The sequence below is a fragment of the Meriones unguiculatus genome, chromosome 5 (assembly GCF_030254825.1).
Source record: "Meriones unguiculatus strain TT.TT164.6M chromosome 5, Bangor_MerUng_6.1, whole genome shotgun sequence".
NCBI classification, from domain to species: domain Eukaryota; kingdom Metazoa; phylum Chordata; class Mammalia; order Rodentia; family Muridae; genus Meriones; species Meriones unguiculatus.
In genome coordinates, this window is record NC_083353.1 from 48,565,799 (window position 1) to 48,588,310 (window position 22,512).

General features: G+C 40.9%; 1 protein-coding gene across 1 annotated transcript; it reads left to right on the plus strand.

Annotated features, from left to right (window-relative positions):
* Positions 1 to 20,206: 20,206 nt before the first annotated feature.
* On the plus strand, positions 20,207 to 21,156 carry LOC132654043 (vomeronasal type-1 receptor 54-like). Its single transcript, XM_060383330.1, is given in 3 exon segments — positions 20,207 to 20,617; positions 20,619 to 21,110; positions 21,112 to 21,156. Coding segments are annotated over 3 exon segments (948 nt in total).
* Positions 21,157 to 22,512: the final 1,356 nt, after the last annotated feature.

Below are 22,512 nucleotides of genomic sequence, written 5' to 3' on the forward strand. Positions count from 1 at the left end.
GTGATATTAGAATGTAATGCTGAGAGCAGAGCAGATGATGGAGGCTTGTCTTATGCAGTTCCATAGGGAAGCTTGAGAGTCCCTTAAAAATTCTATGAGGGGCACTCATATTTTGAGTTAAGAACCACTAAAATGTTTGGTCTTTGTGGACTCTTGTCCTCTCCAGTCATACTAACTCCCCATTCTTTCATATCATTCCTTGCACTCTGCCCAAGGTTTGGTTATGAGTCTCAGCATCTGCTTTGATACACTGTTAGGCAAAGTCTTTCAGAGGCCCTTGTAGTAGGCTCCTGTCCTGGGCACAGTGGTCTATTCTGAGACTGTATCTCCAACCAAGGACCATGCATGGATATAACTTAGAACCCCTGCTTGAATGTAGCCCATGGCAGCTCAGTATCCAAGTGAGTACCCTAGTAAGGGGAAAAGGGACTGTCTCTGACATGACCTCAATGGATAGCTGTTTGACCCCCCCTCCCCTGAGGGAGGAGCAGCCTTGCTAGGCCACAGAGGGGGAAATTTCAGGCAATCCTGAAGAAATCTGATAGCTAGGGTCAGATGGAAGTGGTGGAGGACCTCCCCTGTCAGTGGACTTAGAAAGGGGCAGGGAGGAGGTGAAGGAGGAAGGGTGGGATAGGGAGGAAATGAGGGAGGAGGCTACAGCTGGGATACAAACTAAATAAACTATAAGTAATATAAAAAATAAAAATTTAATTAAAAAAAAGAATCACTAAAATGAAACCTTTGCCTTGCTGGAACAATTAAAATCCTCTATTTTCTCAGCTTCATCACACAGACACTGTGGTCAAAATACTGTTAAGGCTGCATCTCATGCTGGTAGCCAGACTTGGTAGCTCAGGAGTCTCTCAGGTGTTCAAGGCCAGCCTGGACTAGGGAGGGAGTTCAGGACAGCGTAGGCTACACAGCAAACCTTGTCTCAACAAACAAACAAATAAATAGAGTTTCTCAGGTAGTACTGTTCTGAAACATTGAGGGATCATGGACTGAAGCTGTGACTTGGCACCATAAGACTGTATAGAGTCCCTGAAGAGAGCCTCGGCCCCTTTGCTGTGCAGAGCCAAGCCATTTGGAGTTGTCAGTATCACATGCCAGCAGCAGCTGCTGTGGGGCGAGGCCAGTTTGAACCTAGGAGACAGCTGTGTGGAAGGCTTTGCCAGCACTGTGGAGGAGCCCAGAAGATCATTGGTGAGTCCCAGAAGCATGGCACTGAGAGTTATGCTTTCAGACTTTGTTGAACTTGATTGTGACTGTGCCCTGGTTCTTTCCTTTTAAATAAGAAAATACTTATTTATTCTTATTTTACAGGATCTCACAACGTCTCTTGACATTGAACTTTTAAAGGGATTTTGGAGATTTACAGTGAGTTTGGAGTTCTAGAGAGACCGTGGGTTTTTTAGAGAGACTTTGAAAATGTTAGAGAAACTAGATGTTTCAGAGATTTGAATGTTTTGGAGAGGCTTTGAATGTAGAAAGAGACTTGAGAGATTGAAATTTTAAAAAACAGGAAACTTTTATATTGCAATGTTGACATTAGTTTAATATCTTGGGAACAACAAAATTGAGAAACAAAGTTATAGTGTAACAGAGATGTGTTCAGTGTCAAGTAGTGTCAGCTCTTTTTTCTTTTTCTTTCTTTTTTTAATGAGGTTTCCCTATGGAGCTTCCCAAACTCACTGGCCGAAGCCCCCTGCTACTCTATTTATTTTTTTTAATTTTTATTTTTTATATTAATCACAGGTTATTTACTTTGTATCCCAGCCTTAGCCCACTCCCTTATTCCCTCTCAATCCTATGTTCCCTCCCTCATCTCCTCTCTGCCCCTTTTCAAGTCCACTGCTAGGGGATGTCCTCTTCCCCTTCCATCTGACCCTAGCTTATCAGTTATTCTATAACCTAGAACCCCTGCCTGGATGTAGCCCATGGTAGCTCAGTAACCAAGTGAATTTCCCTAGTGAGGGGAACAGAAACTACTTCTGACATGAATTCAAAGACTGGCTCATTGACCACTCCCCCGCCCCCAAGGGAGGAACAGTCTTACTAGGACATAAAGGAGTACATGGCAGCCAGTCCTGGCAGCTGTTTTAGTCTTTTGTTTGTTGAATCAACACAAGCTAGAGTCATTTGGGAAGGGAACTTCAGTTGAGAAAATACCACACTAGATTGGCCTATGGGCAAGTGTGTGATGCATTTTCTTGATTGGTGATCTATGTGAGAAGGCCCACATCACTGTGGGTGCAGGCTCTGGGCTCAGGGATCTTGATACTAGAGAACATGGACTGAGAAAACCATGAGACACAAAGCTATTAAGCAGCATCCTTCTGTGACCCTTGCTTCAGTTCTTGCCCCAGGTTCCTGCCTCAAATTCTTCCTCAGCTTCCTTGCATGATGGATTATCAGCTGTAAGATGAAATAAAGGCTTCCCAAACCAATTTGGTTTTGGTCATGGTGGTTTATTTAGTCTGTGTCTAAATAAAGAAACTGCAGTAATTCAACAGCATGTACACCACACTTATTAATATATGCAGAGACCAGCATATCAGGTATGTGGAGAAGTATCACAGCTCCATTATGGAGAGAGGGAATGTTGACTCCTATGGAGTCTGCCTTTCAAGACTGAGTTGGACCATTTTTCTTTAATCAATTCTGTAATATGGGACAGCTCCAAGTCTGTTATAACTGTAGTTCTATTTACTCCCTGACTTCACACGCTGAAGGAGAAAGACATGGCATATGGTCCTGCTGACATTTGCCCACTCTGCCCTTCTCTTGGAGCAGCTCTGGACTGAGAGCAGAACCAAGCAAGATGCAGGTACAGAACAGCGATCAAAGACTGAATCGTCCACCCACCAGAGTTTTCAAAAAGGAATCCATGCCAATGTGCTGCTGTTTTCTGATTTATTTGTCTTTTATCTTCTCTGTTTCAGGAAGGGACAGCGCTGAACAGTCATTATGAGCTGCCTGAACTCTCCCAGAGCACAAAAATAAGCCGCCGACACATCCACAGAGACCATCATGTGCTGGAACTCTCCCATGTTTGGTGTGTAAACAGCATGTTCTTGCTCACCCAGTGCCTCTCTGACACAAGCACTCTGCTCTTCACATGTTCAAGAGGAGGTGATTGGAACCCCGCCTCAGAGTATTCAAGGAGACACTTGGAGGAAACAGCAGATCATGAATAAAATCAGAAACATCTGGATCATAGATTACAACCCCCAACATTTGCTATAGAAATATTCTAAGAAATTAGAATTTTCAATAGAGTACAGATAGCCCTGAATAAAACAAGGGCATACCCAATCCATGGGACCGCTTTTATTGGCAAGGTCTGTTTTTTTCTTTTACATATCCTCCTCATTCAGACTCCATGAGAAATAGTAAAACTCTGTCTATGAATTACCTGGCCATCAAGATGTTGTGGGTGAGAACCAAGTAAGATGCTGCTCCTGCTCCAGTAAAACCCAAACCTGCAAAACATGAAAGCACATAATTGCTGCTGTTTTTAATGTTGAGGGAGCTCACACACTGGTGCAGCCACCATGGGACACAGGGTCCAGCCATGGATCAGCTTACGACAAGTGAGAGCAGGAGGATGGTCTGTGGGGTAGGAGTTAGAATGGAGGTCTTCAGTGGAATAAGCATTCAGGAGCATCTGCATGTTTTTCTGAGGCCAGAAGCCTGGTCTGGAGTGGTGTCTGAGGTCTTCCTCATGGTGAGTCATTGTTTTACTTTTCTCCTGAGCCACTCTTTGTTTCCACATAAGATGACTTCACACTATTCTGAAATGAGGAACACATATTTTTCTGAAATTGTCATTGGGATCTCAGCCAACAGCTTCCTTCTTCTCTTCTACATCTTCAAGTTCATTCGTGGGCACAGGCCCAGACCCACTGATGTGCTCATTGGTCTGCTGGCCATAATCCACCTACTGATGCTACTGTTCATAGCATTCGTAGCCATGGACATTTTTATTTCTTTGAGGGGATGGGATGACACCATATGTAAACTCATTGTCTACCTGTACAGAATTTTTAGGGGTCTCTCACTTTGTACCACCAGCCTGCTGAGTGTCCTCAAGGCCATCATGCTCAGTCCCAGAAGCTCCTGTTTAGCCAAGATCAAGCACAAATCTCACCATTACATCTCATGTGCCCTTCTTTTTCTGAGTGTCCTCTATATTCTCATTAGCAGTCACCTCTTAGTATCGATTATTGCCACTCCTAATTTTACTAGGAATAACTTCATGTATGTTACTAGGTCATGTTCCATCCTACCCATGAGTAACCTCATGAAAAGCACCATTTTCTAAACTGCTGGCCATCAGGGAAGCCTTTCTTATTAGTGTTATGGTCATCTTGACTTGGTACATGGTGGCTCTCTTTTGCAGGCACAGGAAGCAGGCCCGGCATCTTCACAGCACCAGGCTTTCTCCAAAAGCATCCCCAGAGCAAAGAGCTAACAGGACCTTCCTTCTGCTCATGAGCTTCTTCGTGTTGATGTCTGTCTTGGATGGCTTTATCTCCTGCTCAAGAACCATGTTCCTAAATGATCCAACATCTTACTATATCCAACTCTTTGTGGGCCACATCTATGCCACAGTCAGCCCTTTTGTGTTCTTGAGCACTGAAAAACATGTTGTTAACTTGTTCAGGTCTATGTGTGGGAGGACATAAATGTTTGAATATTCATTGATCATTGATGGGCACGTTTCTTTATAAGAGGACCCAATACACTGGCATCAGAACTGTCAGTCAGGGTTCACATGCTTTGGCGTACATGAAAATATAATGTTTTTTTCTGTTAAAATTATTTACTTTAACATGTGTGGTCACAAAATGTAGCAGAAAATTAAACCACAACCCTTTTGTGATAAAACTAGGGCAGTTTTGTTTCATTTTATTTTATCTTATCTTATTTTATCTTATTCCTCAATGAGTCTTTAAGGGAGTCCTATGAGGTGGCTCTCATGCATCATGGCCGTGGAGATCTCACAGTATTTTGAAGGATGTAACCATGTCTAACACATTTTAATATTTCAATTTCCTGTGTTATAGCTATTGTGACAAATTAAATAAGGAGGCATTTCTTACCATAAATAGTTATACACTCCAGAAAGAAAGGAATTATTCAAAGAACATTCAGAACAGAATTCTGTGCAAGAAGCACATGTGATGTATACAGCAATGTGAACAACAGCTAGATTTAAAATTCTCAGAGTTATCAGAACTTTTGACCCAAACACAGCCTCTGCAGGGCATAGGGCATAGGACCTCCTTCAGTTTTACAGTGCAAGGCAATTAATTCCAGCACTGGGCACCGAGGTGCCCTGGAAACAGGAAAGACCCACACCACTGGCCAGCTCCCTGGAGGTTCAACACTCTACAGTACATTTCTTTCAAAACCAAATTCCTCCTCCTTTCATCTCTGCTATAAATAGATTGAGATAAAGTCTATTGTTTGGGGAAACATTTATACTCATGAGGCAGTTTATCAAACTCTAATAAGGTGGTTTAATAAGCCAAACAAACGTATGTCATCTAGATTACTATGCAGGGGACATGGCAACACAGGGGGCATGAAAAGCCTTGTTTAAGTTAATTTGGGACTCAGCTTTTGGACTGATGTCCCCTGGGCCTATTATTCCCATCCAATGAACTGCTTCCTGGCTTCAGGCTGGTTGTCCCATCTCTTGGTTGTTTTCTGTGTCAGTTGAACATAGACAAAACACGAAATGTTAAAAGGTAGGAAATTTTTTTCCCAAGCAAATGGACCAAAGAAGCAAGCTGAGGTTGCTATTCTATTATCTTAAAAACAAAAAGACTTCTAACCAAAATTAATCAAAAGAGATAGGAAAGGACTCTGCATACTCATCAAAAGCAAAATCCACCCCCCCAAAAATGTTAATTCTGAACATCTATGCCCCAAATTCAAGGGCACCCACATTTGTAAAAGAAACATTCCTAAAGTTTTATCCACACATTGAATCTCATACATTAAAAGTGGGGGACTTCAATACACTACTCTCATCAATAGACAGGTCATCCAGATAAAAACTAAGCAGAGAAATAATGGAGCTAAAAGCCATTGTGAGTCCAGTGGACCAAACAGAAGTCTAGAGAATATTTCACCCAAACAGAAAAGAATATACCCTCTTCTCGGGATCTCACAGAACTTTCTCCAAAATTGGCTACATACTCTCACAAAGTGAGTCTCAACAGGTATCAGAAAATTGAAATAACCACCTGTAGCCTATCATACTCTCACAGATTAAAGCTATATTTCAACAACAAAAGAAATAACATAAAGCTCACAAACTTATGGAAACTGAATAACTCTCCTCTCAGTGACCACTGGGTCAAGGCAGAAATAAAGAGGTTAAAGACTTCCTAGAATTCAAGGAAAATGAATGCACAGCATAACTGAACTTATAAAACACAACAAAAATGGTAGTCAGAGGAACGTTCAGACTTCATACTAGCAACCTAGTAGCACCCCTGAAAACTCTAGAATGAAAAGGAAGCAAATGCATCCAACAGGGGTAGAGGAAAGGAAATAATCCAACTCAGGACTGAAATCAATAAAATAGAAACAAAAAGACCAATACAAAAAAAAATCAGTGAAACAAAGAATTTGTTATTAGAGAATATAAAGAAGATAGACAAACCCTTGTCCAAACTAACTAAAAGGCATAGACAAACTATCCAAATTAACAAAAGAAAAAATAAAAAGGATGACATAACAACAGATACCAAGGAAATAAAAAAAATCATTGGGTCATATTTAAAAAACCTCTGCTCTACAAATATGGATAATCTAAAAGAAATGGACGAATTTCTTGATAGATACCACTGAACAAAAATGAATCAGATAAACAACTTAAATAGAATTCTAGCTTCTAGAGAAATGGAAGATGTCATTAAATGTCTCCCAACCAAAGGAAAAAAAAGCCCAGGGTCCTATGGTTTTAGTACCGAATTTTCTGTATTTTGAAAGAAGAGCTAATAGCAATACTCCTCAAATTATTCCACAAATTAGAAACGGGAGGAACATTGTCAGATTTATTTTGTGAGGCCATTATCACCCTGACACCCAAACCAGGCCAACTCAACAACAACAAAAAAGAAAATTATAGACCAATTTCCCTTATGATCATTGATTCAAAAATACTAAATAAAATATTTGCAAACCACATCCACTAACACATTAAAAAGATCATCTATCATGACAATCATGCCAGGGATCATCGAAGGGATGCATAAATGGTTTAAAATACAAAAATCAGTCAATGTAACCCAACACATAAACGAACTGAAAGAAGAAAAAACATATGATCATTTTATTGGATGCTGAAAAAGCCTTTGAGGAAATTCAATACCCCCTCATGAGAAAAATCTTGACAAGATCAGGAATACAGTTACATACTTCAACGTAAAAACAGCAATATATAGCAAGCCAATAGCCAACATCTAATTAAATAAAAACTCACAGCAGTTCCACAAAAATCTGGAACAACAGAAGGCTGTCCACTTTCTTCATATCCATTCAATATAGTACTTGAAGTTCTAGCTAGAGCAATAAGACAACTAAAAGAGATCATGGGGATACAAATAGGAAAGGAAGAAGTCAAAATATCATTATTTACAGATGATACGATACTATACATAAGCTACTCAAAAAATTCTACAAGGGAACTCCTACAGCTGATAAACACCTCAGTAAAGTGGCTGGATACAAAATTAACTAAAAATCAGTAGCCCTTCTTTATACAAATGACATGTGAGCTGAGAAAGAAATCAGGGAAACATCATCCTTCACAATAGCCACAAATAATATGCAATATCTTGGGGTAACTCTAACTAAGCAAGTGATGAGCTGAATGACAACAATTTAACGTCTTTGAAAAAAATTAAAGAAGATATCAGAAGATGGAAAGATCTTCCATGTTAATTGGTCAGTAGCATCAACATAGTAAAACTGGCCATCTTATCAAAAGCAATCTACAGATTCAATGCAATTCCTCAACAAAATTCTAACACAATATTTTACAGACCTGGAAAGAAAAAATACTCAACTTAAAATTGAAAAACAAAAAATCCAGGATACCTAAAACAATCCTGTAAAAAACAAAACAAAACAAAAAAAAAAAACAAAAAAAAAAAAAAACAAAAAAAACTTCTGGCAGTATCACCATCCCTGATTGCCTGATTTCAAGCTCTACTACAGAGCTATAGTAATAAAAACCACATAGTATTGACATTAAAAAAATAAAAACAGGTTGATTAAAGGAATTAAATCAAAGACCCAGATGTAAATCCACACACCTATGGACACCTGATTTTTCACAAAGAACCCGCAGATGTACAATGAGGAAAAAGGCAACTTCAACCAATTGTGCTGGTCTTACTGGCAAATAGACCCATTCAATAAGCCTACATAAAATTCATATCAAAGTGGATCAAGACCTCAACATAAAACCAGATACACTGAACCTGACAGAGAGAAAGTGGGGAGTTGTCTTGGGTGCATTTGTATTTTTTTTTTTTAGTACCTGGCTATATGAGAGTCTCCATAAAATGACTGCCCTTCTTGACAAGGGTTCTGTGAGTTGCCCAGGCTGCTCTTGAACTCAGTATGCTCCTTCCTCCTCTTCTCAGTCCTGGGTGCAGGTGTGTACACCATGCCTGCTGGGGAGACTGAAACACAGAGCATATAGTTCGACTCAGGCAAAGCACAGCCTCTTCCTGAAGTCTTCAATGAGAATGTGGTGTCCATTCCGTCCCTTCAGATACTGGGATACAGTCAGACATGGCCTCAGCCTCAGCTATGTTCCACCTGCCTGTGACCACCTCAGCTCTGAGCTTTTCCTTTACTTCTCTGGTTTTCATTTCATTTCTTGTTTATTCACTTTTAAAATTTACTCACATCTTGAATTCAGATTTTGGAAACCAGGAAATACAGAATCCACACTAAATGGAAATGACATGCTCCATGAGAGAGGGGTATCTCAGGAAAAGGGTTGGTTGCATTTCACAGAGTGTAGGAAAAGCACACTCAGAACCATGGGAAGTCAGGGGAGGCCCAGGAGTCCTCAACCCAGAATAGAAGTATCACAGTGAATAAAACCTTTTTGAAATAAGTCTAATGAGCCAAGTGAGAAAAGTTAGTGTTGGGGGTTGGTCTGGAGCTGTGTACTCTGATGCTAATTGTTGACTCCCAAGATCTGGTTACTGCTCAGATGAGAGCACATTCTCATCTACAACAGTCCTTGTGTAAAACTTGCCTAAGGAATTTTTCTTGTTTAAACAATAAAATGTCGACACACATGGCAGGGTGCATGGCTAAGGTTCTAGGTTCTAGAGGACAGGAAGACCATGGGAAGGAGAGGAGAGGAGGAAGAATAAGAGAAGTAAGGAAGCAGAGAGCCACCATGGGTGAGTGTGGAAAGAAGCACGTGGCGGGGAGGATGGAGGAAGCTGCCTAATGAAGAATGAGCAAGTCGAGAGGGGTGGAGCCAAGATGGCGACTAGCACACACAGTATCTGAGCTGTGGAAGAGCTAAACGTCTGAGTTGGTGAGTGGAAGGACCTCTAACCCAGGAAAACAATGGTGAGGATTTCTAAACAACAGGGAACATCACAGGAGGTGAAAACTTTGGTCTCGGGTCACCTGGAGACTTGTTTGGGGAAGGTGAGAAATGATACTTTGATCTCCCAGCACTCCCCTCCCCCAGACCTCCCTCCTCCTTGGCACAGAGGCACAGTGGACTCATCTTTCTCAGTGCAGACCAAACTGCCTGGGGTCTGCAGCTGCTGAGGCGGAGCTCCAAGCCCTTTAGGGGCAAATGCCAGCAGTACCCGTTCCGGAGTCCCAGATTTGCTGGGTGGCTGCACCATCCTCCTAGGGCCCAAGTCTGCTAGACGCCATACTAGATCCGCAGGATCGCTATCACTGATGGTATGGCCCGCCCATACCACAGTGTCAGAGATTACGCTATATACTCACCAAAATCAGACAGAAACCCCATACAAGCTAGGCACACCAGGCTCTGGGCCTCCCAAGCTTGGAGAGCACAATGAAGAGACCCCAGGACTTCCCAGAAATCATCTGGACTAGCAACCCAGTCTCTAGTTACAGTGGAGCTTCCTGGCAGCAGAGCAGCACTGAGATGGCAGGGCACAGCAGCCCTCCAGTTTAAGACTAACCAGGGCCAAACCAGAGAACAGAGAGCCTGGTTACCCCAATCGCTACTGATGTGACCACCTTGATATCTCCAGCTGCAGCAAGACCTCATAGACTGGCAGTGACAGCAGCACAGAGCTGGAGGTGCATATCAAAGAAGCAGGGCCACACCAGAGAGCAGAGAGCCCGAATATCCCGATCTCTGCCAAGTGACCTGCCTGTAAGTGAGTGCACCCTTGAGAATCTGCAGATGCCCAGATCCTGGGTCCTTCTAAAACAGAAACCAGGCATCGAACCCCCTCTCACCCATATACCCACTTTGGGAAACAGAGGGACACTTGGGACATTGAAGTTCCTGCTCTGTGGGTCTAAATGAGGAGTTAAGGCAGTTAATGCCAGAAATTTCGCTGAGATCATCACTAGCGCCTGCGACATATAGAGTGCAGAGCCCCTCCCACACACTCAAGGGTTCAACATCAGTCATCACTCTGTCTCTCGAGACACATGTCCACGCACACTTACACACACACACACACACACACACACACACACACGAGCACGCACGCATGCACACACCTGCATTTGCCACGTTTGCGCCTGCGTACTTTTCTCCCACAGGTACAGCTAGTCTTCAGCACACGCTGAGGACACAGGACCTCTCTCAGCTTCCTGAAGAACTCTCCAGATGACAGAGAGAGACAGTACCAGTCTGATCTGCAGAATCCAAAAACAAACAGGGAAGGTTTCAGATAAGCCAATGGCCAGGGGTAGGCGAAAGAACACTTCCAACATAAATCAGGACATCATGACTTCACCAGCAAACCCCAAAATTGATGGATACTACAATTCATCAGAAGCACAGGATAATGACTTTAAAGCCATGCTTACCCAATTATTTGAGGCTCAAAAGGAGGAAACTTTCAGAGTTGGCCAGTCAATTGGAGGTAAAGAAAGAAGAAATAGACAAAATCCTTAAAGAAACACAGGCAAACATAGCCAAACAAATAGAGGCACAAGTAGAGATAAAATTAGTGGCATATAAAAAGGAAATGAACAAAGAAATAGAGACCATCGTAGAGAGACAGGAATCCAAATTCAAACACATGAAAAAATGATACAAGGCATGAAAACAGAATTAGAATCAGTAAAGAAAACACAAAATGAGAAAACCCTTGAGCTGGAGAACTTGGAGAAAGATCAGGAACCACAAAAGTAAGCATCACCAACAGAATACAAGAGATGGAAGAAAGAATCTCTGGAACTGAAGACACACTTGCAGAAATTGATACTTCTCTCAAAGAAAAAGTAAAATCAGAAAAGTTCCAATCACAAAATATCCAAGAAATCAAGGACGCTATGAAAAGACAAACTCTAAGAATAATAGGAACTGATGAAAAAGAAGACTCCAGGCTCCAAGGTCCAGAAAATATTTTCAAGAAAATCATAGAAGAAAATTTTCCCAACTTAAATAAAGAGATGTCCATAAATATACAAGAGGCCTACAGAACACCAAATAGACTAGACCAGAAAAGAAACACATCACGTCACATCATAGTCAAAACACTAAATCTACAGAACAAAGAAAAGATATTAAAAGCACCAAGGGAAAAAGGCCAAGTAACATATGAAGGTAGACCTATCAGAATCACACCGGACTTCTCATCAGAAACTATGAAAGCCAGAAGGGTCTGGGCAAGTATGATGGAGACTCTAAGAGATCACAAATGTCAACCCAGACTACTATACCCTCAAAGCTTTCAATCAATATAGATGGAGAAAACAAAATATTCCATGACAAAACTAAATTTATACAATATCTACACAGCAAACCAACCCTACAGAAGATACTTGAAGAAAAACTCCAATCCAACGAAAACAACTTCACCCAAGAAAACAGGGCATACCGATAATATCCCAACAAAAATGAAAAGAAAACAACCAATGAAACAGGGTAAGATCACCGACTCCATTACAAAAGGAACTAACATGCATTGGTCACTATTATCTATCAATATCAATGGACTCAACTCGCCAATAAAAAGACAGGCTAACAGAATGGTTGGGGAAACAGGATCCAACATTTTGCTGCATCCAAGAAACACACCTCTGCAATAAAGATAAACCCTATCTCAGAGTAAAGGGCTGGAAAAACGTTTTTCAAGCAAATGGTTCCAGAAAACAAGCTGGAGTAGCCATCCTAATATCTAATAAAATAGACTTTCATCCAAAGTTAATAAAAAAAGATAAGGAGGGCCACGATATTCTCATCAAAGAAAAAATCCACCAAGAGGACATCACAATCTTGAATATCTATGCCCCAAATACAAGAGCACCTACATTTGTAAATGAAACATTATTAAAGCTTAAATGATACATTGATCCTAATACCTTAATAGTGAGAGACTTCAACACCCCACTTTCATCAAGGGACAGATCAACTAGACAGACAACAAATAGGGAAATAAGAGCACTCACAGAATCCCTAAATCAAATGGACCTAATAGACGTCTACAGATTTTTTCACCCAAACTCAAAAGAGTACACCTTCTTTTCAGCACCGCATGGAACCTTCTCCAAAATAGACCATATAGTGGGTCACAAAGCAAGCCTCAACAGATACAAAAGGATTGAAATAATCCCTTGTATACTATCTGACCACCATGGACTAAAGCTGGACATCAACAACAACAGAAACAACAAAAAGCCGACATGAACATGGAAACTGAACAACTTACTACTCAATGAGAGCTGGGTTAAGGAAGAAATAAAGAAAGAAATTAAAGTCTTCCTAGAATTCAATGAAAATGAAGACAAAACATACCCAAATTTATGGGACACATTGAAAGCAGTGCTCAGAAGAAAATTTATAGCACTAAGTGCCTGCAAGAAGGAATTCGTAATATCACATACAAACAAATTAATGGCCCAACTGAAAACACTAGGAAAAAAAGAAGCAGATACACCCAAGAGGAGCAGACGGCTGGAAATAATCAAACTCAGGGCTGAAATCAATCCATTAGAAACAAATAAAACTATTCAAAGAATCAATGAAACAAGAAGCTAGTTCTTTGAGAAAATCAACAAGATAGACAAACCCTTAGCCAAACTTACTAAAAAGCAGAGAGAAACTATCTAAATCAGCAAAATTAGAAATGAAAATGGGGACATAACTACAGACACTGAGGAAATCCAAACAATTATTAGGTCATACTACAAAAGCCTATATGCCACAAAATTTGAAAATCTAAATGAATGGATAATTTTCTCGACAGATTCCATCTACCAAAATTAAGTCAAGATCAGGTAGAAAGACTGAATAGCCCTATATATCCCAAGGAAATTGAAGCAGTCATTAACAGTTTCCTGTCCAAAAAAAGCCCTGGGCCAGATGGCTTCAGCGCAGAATTCTACAAGACCTTCAAAGAAGTGCTAACACCAATCCTCCTCAAACTATTCCACAAAATAGAAACAGAAGGAACACTACCAAACTCATCCTATGAAGCCACAGTCACCTTGTTATCTAAACCACACAAAGATCCAACAAAAAAGGGAACTTCAGACTTATCTCTCTTATGAACATTGATGCACAAATACTCAATAAAATACTTGCAAACTGAATCCAAGAACACATCAAAGATATCATTCACCACGACCAAGTAGAATTCATCCCAGGCATGCAAGGGTGGTTCAACATACGGAAATCCATCAATGTAATCCACCACATAAACAAACTGAAGGAGAAAAGCCACATGATCATCTCCTTAGATGCCGAAAAAGCATTTGACAAAGTCCAACACCCATTCATGTTTAAAGTCTTGGAGAGATCAGGGATACAAGGTACATACCTAAAGATAGTAAAGGCAATATACAGCGAGCCTATAGCCAACATCAAACTCAATGGAGAGAAACTTAAATCAATCCCACTGAAATCAGGGACAAGACAAGGCTGCCCATTGTTTCCATATCTCTTCAACATAGTACTTGAAGTCCTAGCCAGAGTAATAAGACAACTGAAGGAGATCAAGGGGATACAAACCCGAAAGGAAGAGGTCAAAGTGTCACTATTTGCAGATGATATGATAGTATACATGAGTGACCCCAAAAATTCAACCAGAGAATCCTTCAGCTGATAAACACCTTCAGCTAAGTGGCAGGATACAAAATCAACTCAAAAAAACAGAAGCCCTCCTATATACCAAAGAGAAAAAGGCTGAGAAAGAAATTAGGGAAACAACACCCTTCACAATAGCCACTGATAACATAAAGTATCTAGGTGTAACTCTAATCAAGCAAGTGAAAGACCTGTTTGAGAAAAACTTCGAGTCTCTGAAGAAAAAAATCGAGGGAGATATCAGAAGATGGAAAGATATCCCGTGCTCATGGATTGGTAGGATTAACATTGTGAAAATGACCATCCTGCCAAAAGCAACCTACAGATTCAATGTAATTCCCATCAAAATACCAACTCAATTCTTTACAGACCTTGAAAAAAAGATTGTCAGCTTCATATGGAGAAACAAAAAACCCAGAATCTCCAAAATGATCCTGTACAACAACAGATCATCTGGAGGTATCTCCATCCCCGATCTCAAGCTGTACTACAGGGCAACAGTAAGAAAAACTGCATGGTATTGGCATAGAAACAGAAAGGATAGATGGAACCGCATAGAAGACCCAGAAATAAACCCACACACCTATGAATACTCGATATTTGACAAAGAAGCCAAATCCATCCAGTGGAGAAAAGACAGCATCTCCATCAAATGGTGCTAGACCAACTGGATATCTACATGCAGAAAAATGAAAATAGATCCATATTTATCACCCCACACAAAACTAAAGTTGAAGTGGATCAAGGACCTCAACATAAAACCAGATACTCTAAATCAGTTGGGGAAAAAAGTGGGGAACAGCCTAGAACTCAGTGGGACAGGAGACAACTTCCTGAACAGAACACCAACAGCACAGGCTCTAAGAGCAACAATCAATAAATGGGACCTCATGAAACTGAAAAGCTTCTGTAAAACAAAAGACACTGTCATCAAAACAAAACGACTGCCTACAGATTGGGAAAGAATCTTCACCAAACCTTTATCTGACAGAGGGCTAATATCCAGTATATATAAAGAACTAAAGAAGCAGAAAAGCAATAAACCAAGTAATCCAATTAAAAAATGGGGAACGGAGCTAAACAGAGAATTCTCGAAAGAGGAACTTCGATTGGCAGAGAAACACTTAAAGAAATGCTCAACCTCATTAGCCATTAGGGAAATGCAAATTGAAACAACCCTGAGATTTCACCTTACACTCATGAGAATGGCCAAGATCAAAAACTCAAGTGACAAAACATGCTGGAAAAGTTGTGGAGAAAGGGAAACCCTCCTCCACTGCTGGTGGGAATGTAACCTTGTACAACCACTTTAGAAATCCATCTGGTGTTTTCTCAGACAAATAGGAATAGCACTTCCTCAAAATCCAGCCGTACCACTCCTAGGCATATATCCAAAAGAGGCTCAAGTACACAATAAGGACATTTGCTCAACCATGTTTGTAGCAGCTTTATTTGTAATAGCCAGAATCTGGAAACAACCCAGATGTCCATCAATGGAGGAATAGATACAGAAATTGTGGTATTTTTACACAATGGAATACTATTCAGCAATCAAAAGGAGGAAATCATGAAATTTGCAGGCAAATGGTGGGATCTAGAAAAGATCATTCTGAGTGAAGTATCCCAGAAGGAGAAAGACAAACATGGCATATACTCGCTTATATAGACCTACAAGATATGATAAACATAATGAAAACTACACACCTAAAGAAGATAATCAAGAAAGCAGACACGGGCGAAGATGATCAATCCTCATTTAGAAAGACAAATGGGATGTGCATTGAACGGAAAACAGGGGTTTACCGCAAAAGGCATCTGAAAGACTCTACCTAGCAGTGTTTCAAAGCAGAGACTAAGACTCACAACCAAACCTTCGGCAGAATGCTGGGAATCATATGAAAGAAGGGGAGTTAGTATGATATGGAAAGGATAGGAGCTCTACAAGGACCAAATATATCCAATTACAGGGTCTTTTCTGAGACTGACTCTCAACCAAGGACCATCTATGGATATAACCTACAACTTCTGCTCGGATGTGGCCCACGGTAGCTCAGTAACCAAGTAGTTTTCCAAAGTAAGGGTAACAAGGACTATTTCTAACAGGATCTCAAGAGCAGGCTCTTTGACCTCCCCACACCCCCAGGGAAGGAGCAGTCCTGTTAGGCCCCAGAGGAGGACTTTGCAGCCAGCCCTGAAGATACCCGATAAAACAGGGTCAAATGAAGGGGAAGGAGGTCCTCTCCTATCAGTGGACTTGGAAAGGGGCAGGGAGGAAACCAGGGAGGGAGTGTGGGGTTGGGGAGGGAATGAGGGAGTGGGATACAGCTGGGATACAGAGTTAATAAAATGTAACCAATAAGAAAAATAAAATTAAAAATAAAAGTATGAGCAAGTCATTATGGATTATGGATGGGAGGTAGCCTGGGATGGGGCTGTGAGGAAAAGGTAGTTTAGAGGGTAAATATCTGCCTGTCCTGGGTGAAATAGGACTGTTATAAAATCTATCAGGTGTCTGTGTCTTTTATTGATTGTGATACAGGTCAGGTGTACTGCCGTGATAATTATAGGGACAATAATAAACATTATTAGACCATATAATTAAAATAACAGCAACAAGTTAGGGCTGTCATAAACTTTCTGATCCCTTTCTCAGGTCTGGCAAGGGGACTCAAAGTGTGTGCTCAGCCCTCCCCAGATGGCTGTTATCCAGGACAGAGTGAGTGAGATCAACAGGCAGGGAAGATCACCCCTGGGATGCCACATTTCCATGCTCCCCTACAGGAACCTGTCACCTTCCACAAGCAGTAAAATTGCAGGCTGTAGAGATGCATTAAATTCTCCCTCAGCCTAAGCTGTGCAGGATCTCCTCAAGCCACAGTCCTCCCCTGCTATGTCCATCTGGGTAAGTGCTCTGCACCCAAGGGTAGAATCAGAAGGTGGTAGGGACCCAGGCAGTCTGTGGGAGGAGGAGCACTAGGCTACAGGGCTGTGGGAAGTTTTCAGCATGTGCAGAGGAGACACTGAGCTCTGACAGCCCCTCATCACAGTGGACTGTGCTCTGCACGGACAACAAGAATACTTTTCCTCTTAGGATATTTCCTGCAACTCCTAAAATTAGTTAATTTTTTCTTTGGAAACATCATTGTTTCATATTTACATTTTGTTTTAATTAAGCAACTCACAGTGAAGAACTACATGAATTATCCTTATATGTAGAATATTTTAGTGGTTTAATTTGTGTACCTATTATAAAAATTGATGTTTTTAATTTCATATCTTCATTAAATCCTTTTACTTTTGTTATATTCTTAACTGAAACAAAACTATTTGTGATGTAAGTCACTCTGTATTTTGAGTAATTAAAAGTAATTCCAGTGTGTTTGGAAGGAAATCTCCTTACTGTATCAATATCTAGTAGAGAACATCGCCTGACTCAGTTTCAGGAATTTCACGCAAATGCTCTTGGCTCGTGGTGCACTACACAGTAAAACACGTGCTCTGAGAGGATGTCCTTGAGGAGGCGCTGGAATGCTAGAAATTTTATACACAGTGGATAGATGGCAGTTTCCCCTGCTGTTGCCTAAAGAGCCAGGATCCAAACCCCAAGAGCTTGAGAGGAACAAAAGTAAAAAGCCTGAGAGCACAGCTGACTGTGTTCTGCATGGGCAACAAGAATAGTTTTCCTCTTAGGATGTTTCCTAAAACTTCTGAAAGTTGGCTTCTCCTTTTTCTCCTTCTCTTCTTGCCTATTCCGTTTTGTTTCTGACATCTGATGAAATTGACATTGAGTAATCAAACGGATCTATTATATAAAGAGCATGGTAATGCAATGGGAATCACTCAGTAAAATGTATTTAAAACTGCTGGTACATAGAACTCAGAATATTAATCTTGTAGAAGTTTCACCTTTCCTAATGACTCTTTGCCATTCTATTTTAGAAAATCTCAATTTAAATTTTTTAGATTATTTTGTTATGTGTGTTACACTTTTTGGGTGTTTGTTTTGTTTGATTTTGCTGTGTCTATATATTTGTATTGCATGCATGCCTGCTGCCTGAGGACCTCAGGAGTTTTTGGAACCCCTGGACCTAGAGTTGTAGATGGTTTTGAGCTGCCATGGGAGAGGTGAGAACTGTACCTGGGGCCTCTGTCAAAGCAGCAGGTTCTCTCCACACCCAGCACCTATGTTTACAGTCTTTAACTGGCCATCCACCTTAGCTCTCATTTTTTAAAGTTACTTTTCATCTTATGTATTTTGTGGAATGGGGTAGGATGTGATGTCACAGGACACATCTCGGGGTCAGAGGACCACTCTTTGGAATTGGTTCTTCCCTTCTAGAATGTAACTCATCATGACTGGAGGGCAGCACTTCTGAACACTGAGGCTCCCTCATTTCTCCTGCTCTGAGCATTTACTTAGCTGGTGCATCGGGTTTTGTAACTCAGGCACTTTTGCTTTCCCCTCATATCTCACATTACATATAAATTGAAACCATCTTACACCCTTGATATTCAAATGATAATTATTTCTTTACTATTTGACTTCATTTTTATATTATTGCATAATTTAGGATTATGATACTTGAATTAAACTAAATACTTGCATTGCATGAGAAAGAACTTTCAAGAAGACCCTTCATCAAATATTCTGATGTATATCTGAGGCTTTGGTCACTTGAGTCTGAGAAGCATCACTGCTTCCTCAAGGAGATATGAAATCCTATACACCTGTGCAGCCCATCATTTAGGATGAGTTGGATAATTCTTCTTTCATTAAAACCTCACAATGGGAATGGCCCTCAATCTATTGTAATTATAATTCTTAATAATTGTTTGCTTTCAAATGTGGAAAGAGACAAAACTTAGACCACATTCCTGGCAGCTTCTGATAACTGATCACTTCTCATGTAGGATTTTGTTCTGCTGTGACATCAAAACATATTTCAGATGCAGTTACAATGTGAGATTCACAAAGAAGGCCTAAAATGCTACCAGGATGCTTTGGAAAGGATTGCTTGGGTAGTCTATTGTGTTCATACATACTCTTCTCTGTTTGGGGCTGGGAGAAACCAAACAGTTGTTTTTAAAACTGTATTAACTATCCCAAGTCACAAACATAAGGAACCTTCATGAGAATAAAGCCAGCAGCCTACACTTCCAAAGAGTTCGCCCTGTGCAGGGAACACCATGCTTGGTATGTAGACTTCATCTCCTTACACATCTCCCTGACACAGTCACACAGATGTCATATGTTCTAACGCTGTAGCTCAGCCCCAGACTGCTCAGGGTCACACACAGGATATGGCAGGAGTGAGTATGATGTAAAGAAGTCTGGATTCAGAGTTTCCACTCCTAAGGCTCCCTGCAGATCCACATGACTAGCACAAAGTCTGACGTAAATGAGCAGAAGAAAGAGACTGGAATAAAATGACTCTGGGCCTGTTTAAGACAAGGGCACAGCTTCATCTGAGGATCTTATTTCTACTTTCTTGCGATCCTCATTGAACTTCACCAAAACCTGCAGAGCTGCTCTGTGTCTGGCAATCAACATGATGCAGATGAAAGACAAGTAAGACATTGCTTTTGCCTCAGGAAACCTCAAATAGGAAACAGTAGGAAAAGAAATATTTTCTTGACACATGACAATTGTAATGTGGGAGAAATCTTCTATCTGGATGGGGCATATAAGTGTCAGAACAATGGAGAGAGTGGGCATCCCTTCTGGGCACTTTGAGATGAAGGCAATCTTAAGGGGTATAAGGCAGAGCTGTGAAATAAACATCTTTCTAAGGAGAGTGGGGCTGCCATTGTCTGCAGCTGATGATCAAGGCTAGACTGGTGATAAGGAATCTTCTTGCTGTTCTCCCCTCACAATTGCTACCTGCTTCTTTCAGCCTTAAAATGAACAAAATCAACAAACTGTCAGGTAACACCAAGGTAAGAAACACCATTTATGCTGGAGCTGGGATTGGGCTCTCAGGCAACAGCTTCCTTCTTCTCTTCCACATCCTCATGTTTATTCGTGGGCAGAGGCCCAGACTCACTGATCTGCCCATCAGTCTCTTGGCCCTAATCCACATACTGATGCTGCTAGTTGTGAGTTTAGCAGCTTCAGACATTTTTATGCCAGGGAAGAGATGGAGTGATTCCACATGCAAATTTGTTATGTTCTTGTACAGGTCTTTTAGGAGCCTCTCTCTTTGTGCCACTAGCCTGCTCAGCATCCTCCAGGCCATCACCCTCAGTCCCAGAAGTTCCCATCTAGCAAAATTCAAATGTAAATCTCCACACCACATGCTAGGTTGCCTTCTTTTTCCTGAGTATCTTTTATTCATCCATTAGCAGTCCCCTTATAACATACATAACTGCAACGCCTAATCTGACCTCATTTGGTTTTACATACCTCAGTCAATCTTGCTGTATTGTGCCCATGAGCTACTCTGTCCATCACACATTTTTTATATTGTTGACCTCCAGGGATGTCATCTTTGTAGGTCTTATGACCCTCTCCAGTGGGTACATGGTGATTTTCCTATGCAGACATAAGAACCAGTCCCAGCTTCTCCACAGTGCCAGCCTTTCCCTCAGACCATCTGCAGAACAAAGAGCCACACGGACCATCCTGTGCCTCATGAGTTTCTTTATGGTGATGTACACCTTGGACAGTGTCATCTCCTACCTAAGAAGTATAGATGATGATCTGATTTTGTTTTGTGTCCATATTCTCACAGCCCATGGCTATGCCACAGTCAGCCCTTTTTTGGTTCTCAGTACTGAAAAGCACATAAGTAACATTTTTAGATCCATTGTATGGAAGGATGGTAAACATCATATTACTCAAGTATAGGTAAGATTCCTTAAGATAAGCCAGTATTCTGGCATTAGAGCTATGAATTGTAATGTAGTTTACATGAGCTTCGGGTTAAATGAAATTACAGAGTTGTCTTTTTGTTGTTGTTAAACCTATTTCTTATGAGATGTGTGGATGTTATACATAAAAGACAAACTACATGCCAGATACATAAGTCTTTTGTACTTCCCAGTGTGTCTTTTGGGGAGACATAAAGTGACTGTCCTGTTACGGTCTGGATTATCCACAGCAATTTATAATACGTGACAGCTTATGATAGTCTTCATTTATTCAAACCCCTCAGCTATCTATGTTTTGCCAAATGAGGTTTGTAAACACATTATTATAATTATCAAGTAACCAGAAATGTTCAAATCACTTAGCTTACACACACACACTCAGAGTGAGAGACAGAGACACAGAGAGACAGAGACAAAGACAGACATAGAATTTATGTATAAAACGCAGTCCTGATGATGGATAAACAGAGTTCAGCTTCTCTGCACTGGAGTGTTACTCCAGCTTTAAAAGAGAAGGAGATTCTAGACATGGTCCCACACAGATTGGCATGAAGCCACTGTACTGACTGCAATGAGAGTCTAGTCAGAACGAATTCTGTGTGGACTACTGGGAGCAGGAAGAGCTTGGAAGCTTTCTAGGAGTGGAAACAAAAGCAGACTCTCATCCTCAGCTAAGGAGGGAAGGCCATGGGCGACTTGCTGGGTGGAGGCAGACTGTAAAAATGTAATCAACGCCAAGCAGTATGTTGAAGATGGGAAATTCTTGTGTTGTGTGTGCTTTACCAAAATAACAATGTGTTCAGTTACCTTAACCAAGCAGTGAAGTATATTTTCCCTGAAATAATAAAGTGAACAATGGGGATGGAGAGATGGTTCAGGAGTTAAGAACACTGGCTGTCCTTGCAGAGGACCAAAGTTCAATTCCCAGCCTCTAGATGAAGGCTCACAACTGTTAGTAACTCCAGTTCAAGAGGATCTCATGGTTTCTGATCCTGCAGGCACCAGGCATGCATTCATGCACACAAAATAAAAATAAATAAAACTACTAAATTAAAATAGAATTTTAAAAATGAAAAAAAGTAAAAATATGATTTTTCAAGCTTTAAAACATGATAGATTTTCTTGAATAATGAGGGTTTTCTCATAGTCCTCATCTTTTTAAAACTTCTTTCTTCATTATACTTTATTTAATTTGTATCCCCCCATGTGGGTCCCTCCCTCCTCCTTTCCCAATCCCATAGTCCTCATCTTAATCTCAGGTCCTCAGAGCAAGCAGAGGAGTAAATCTGTAAGACCTGGACTGTCACTGCTCAGGAGTTCAGGATGGCAGCCTTCCC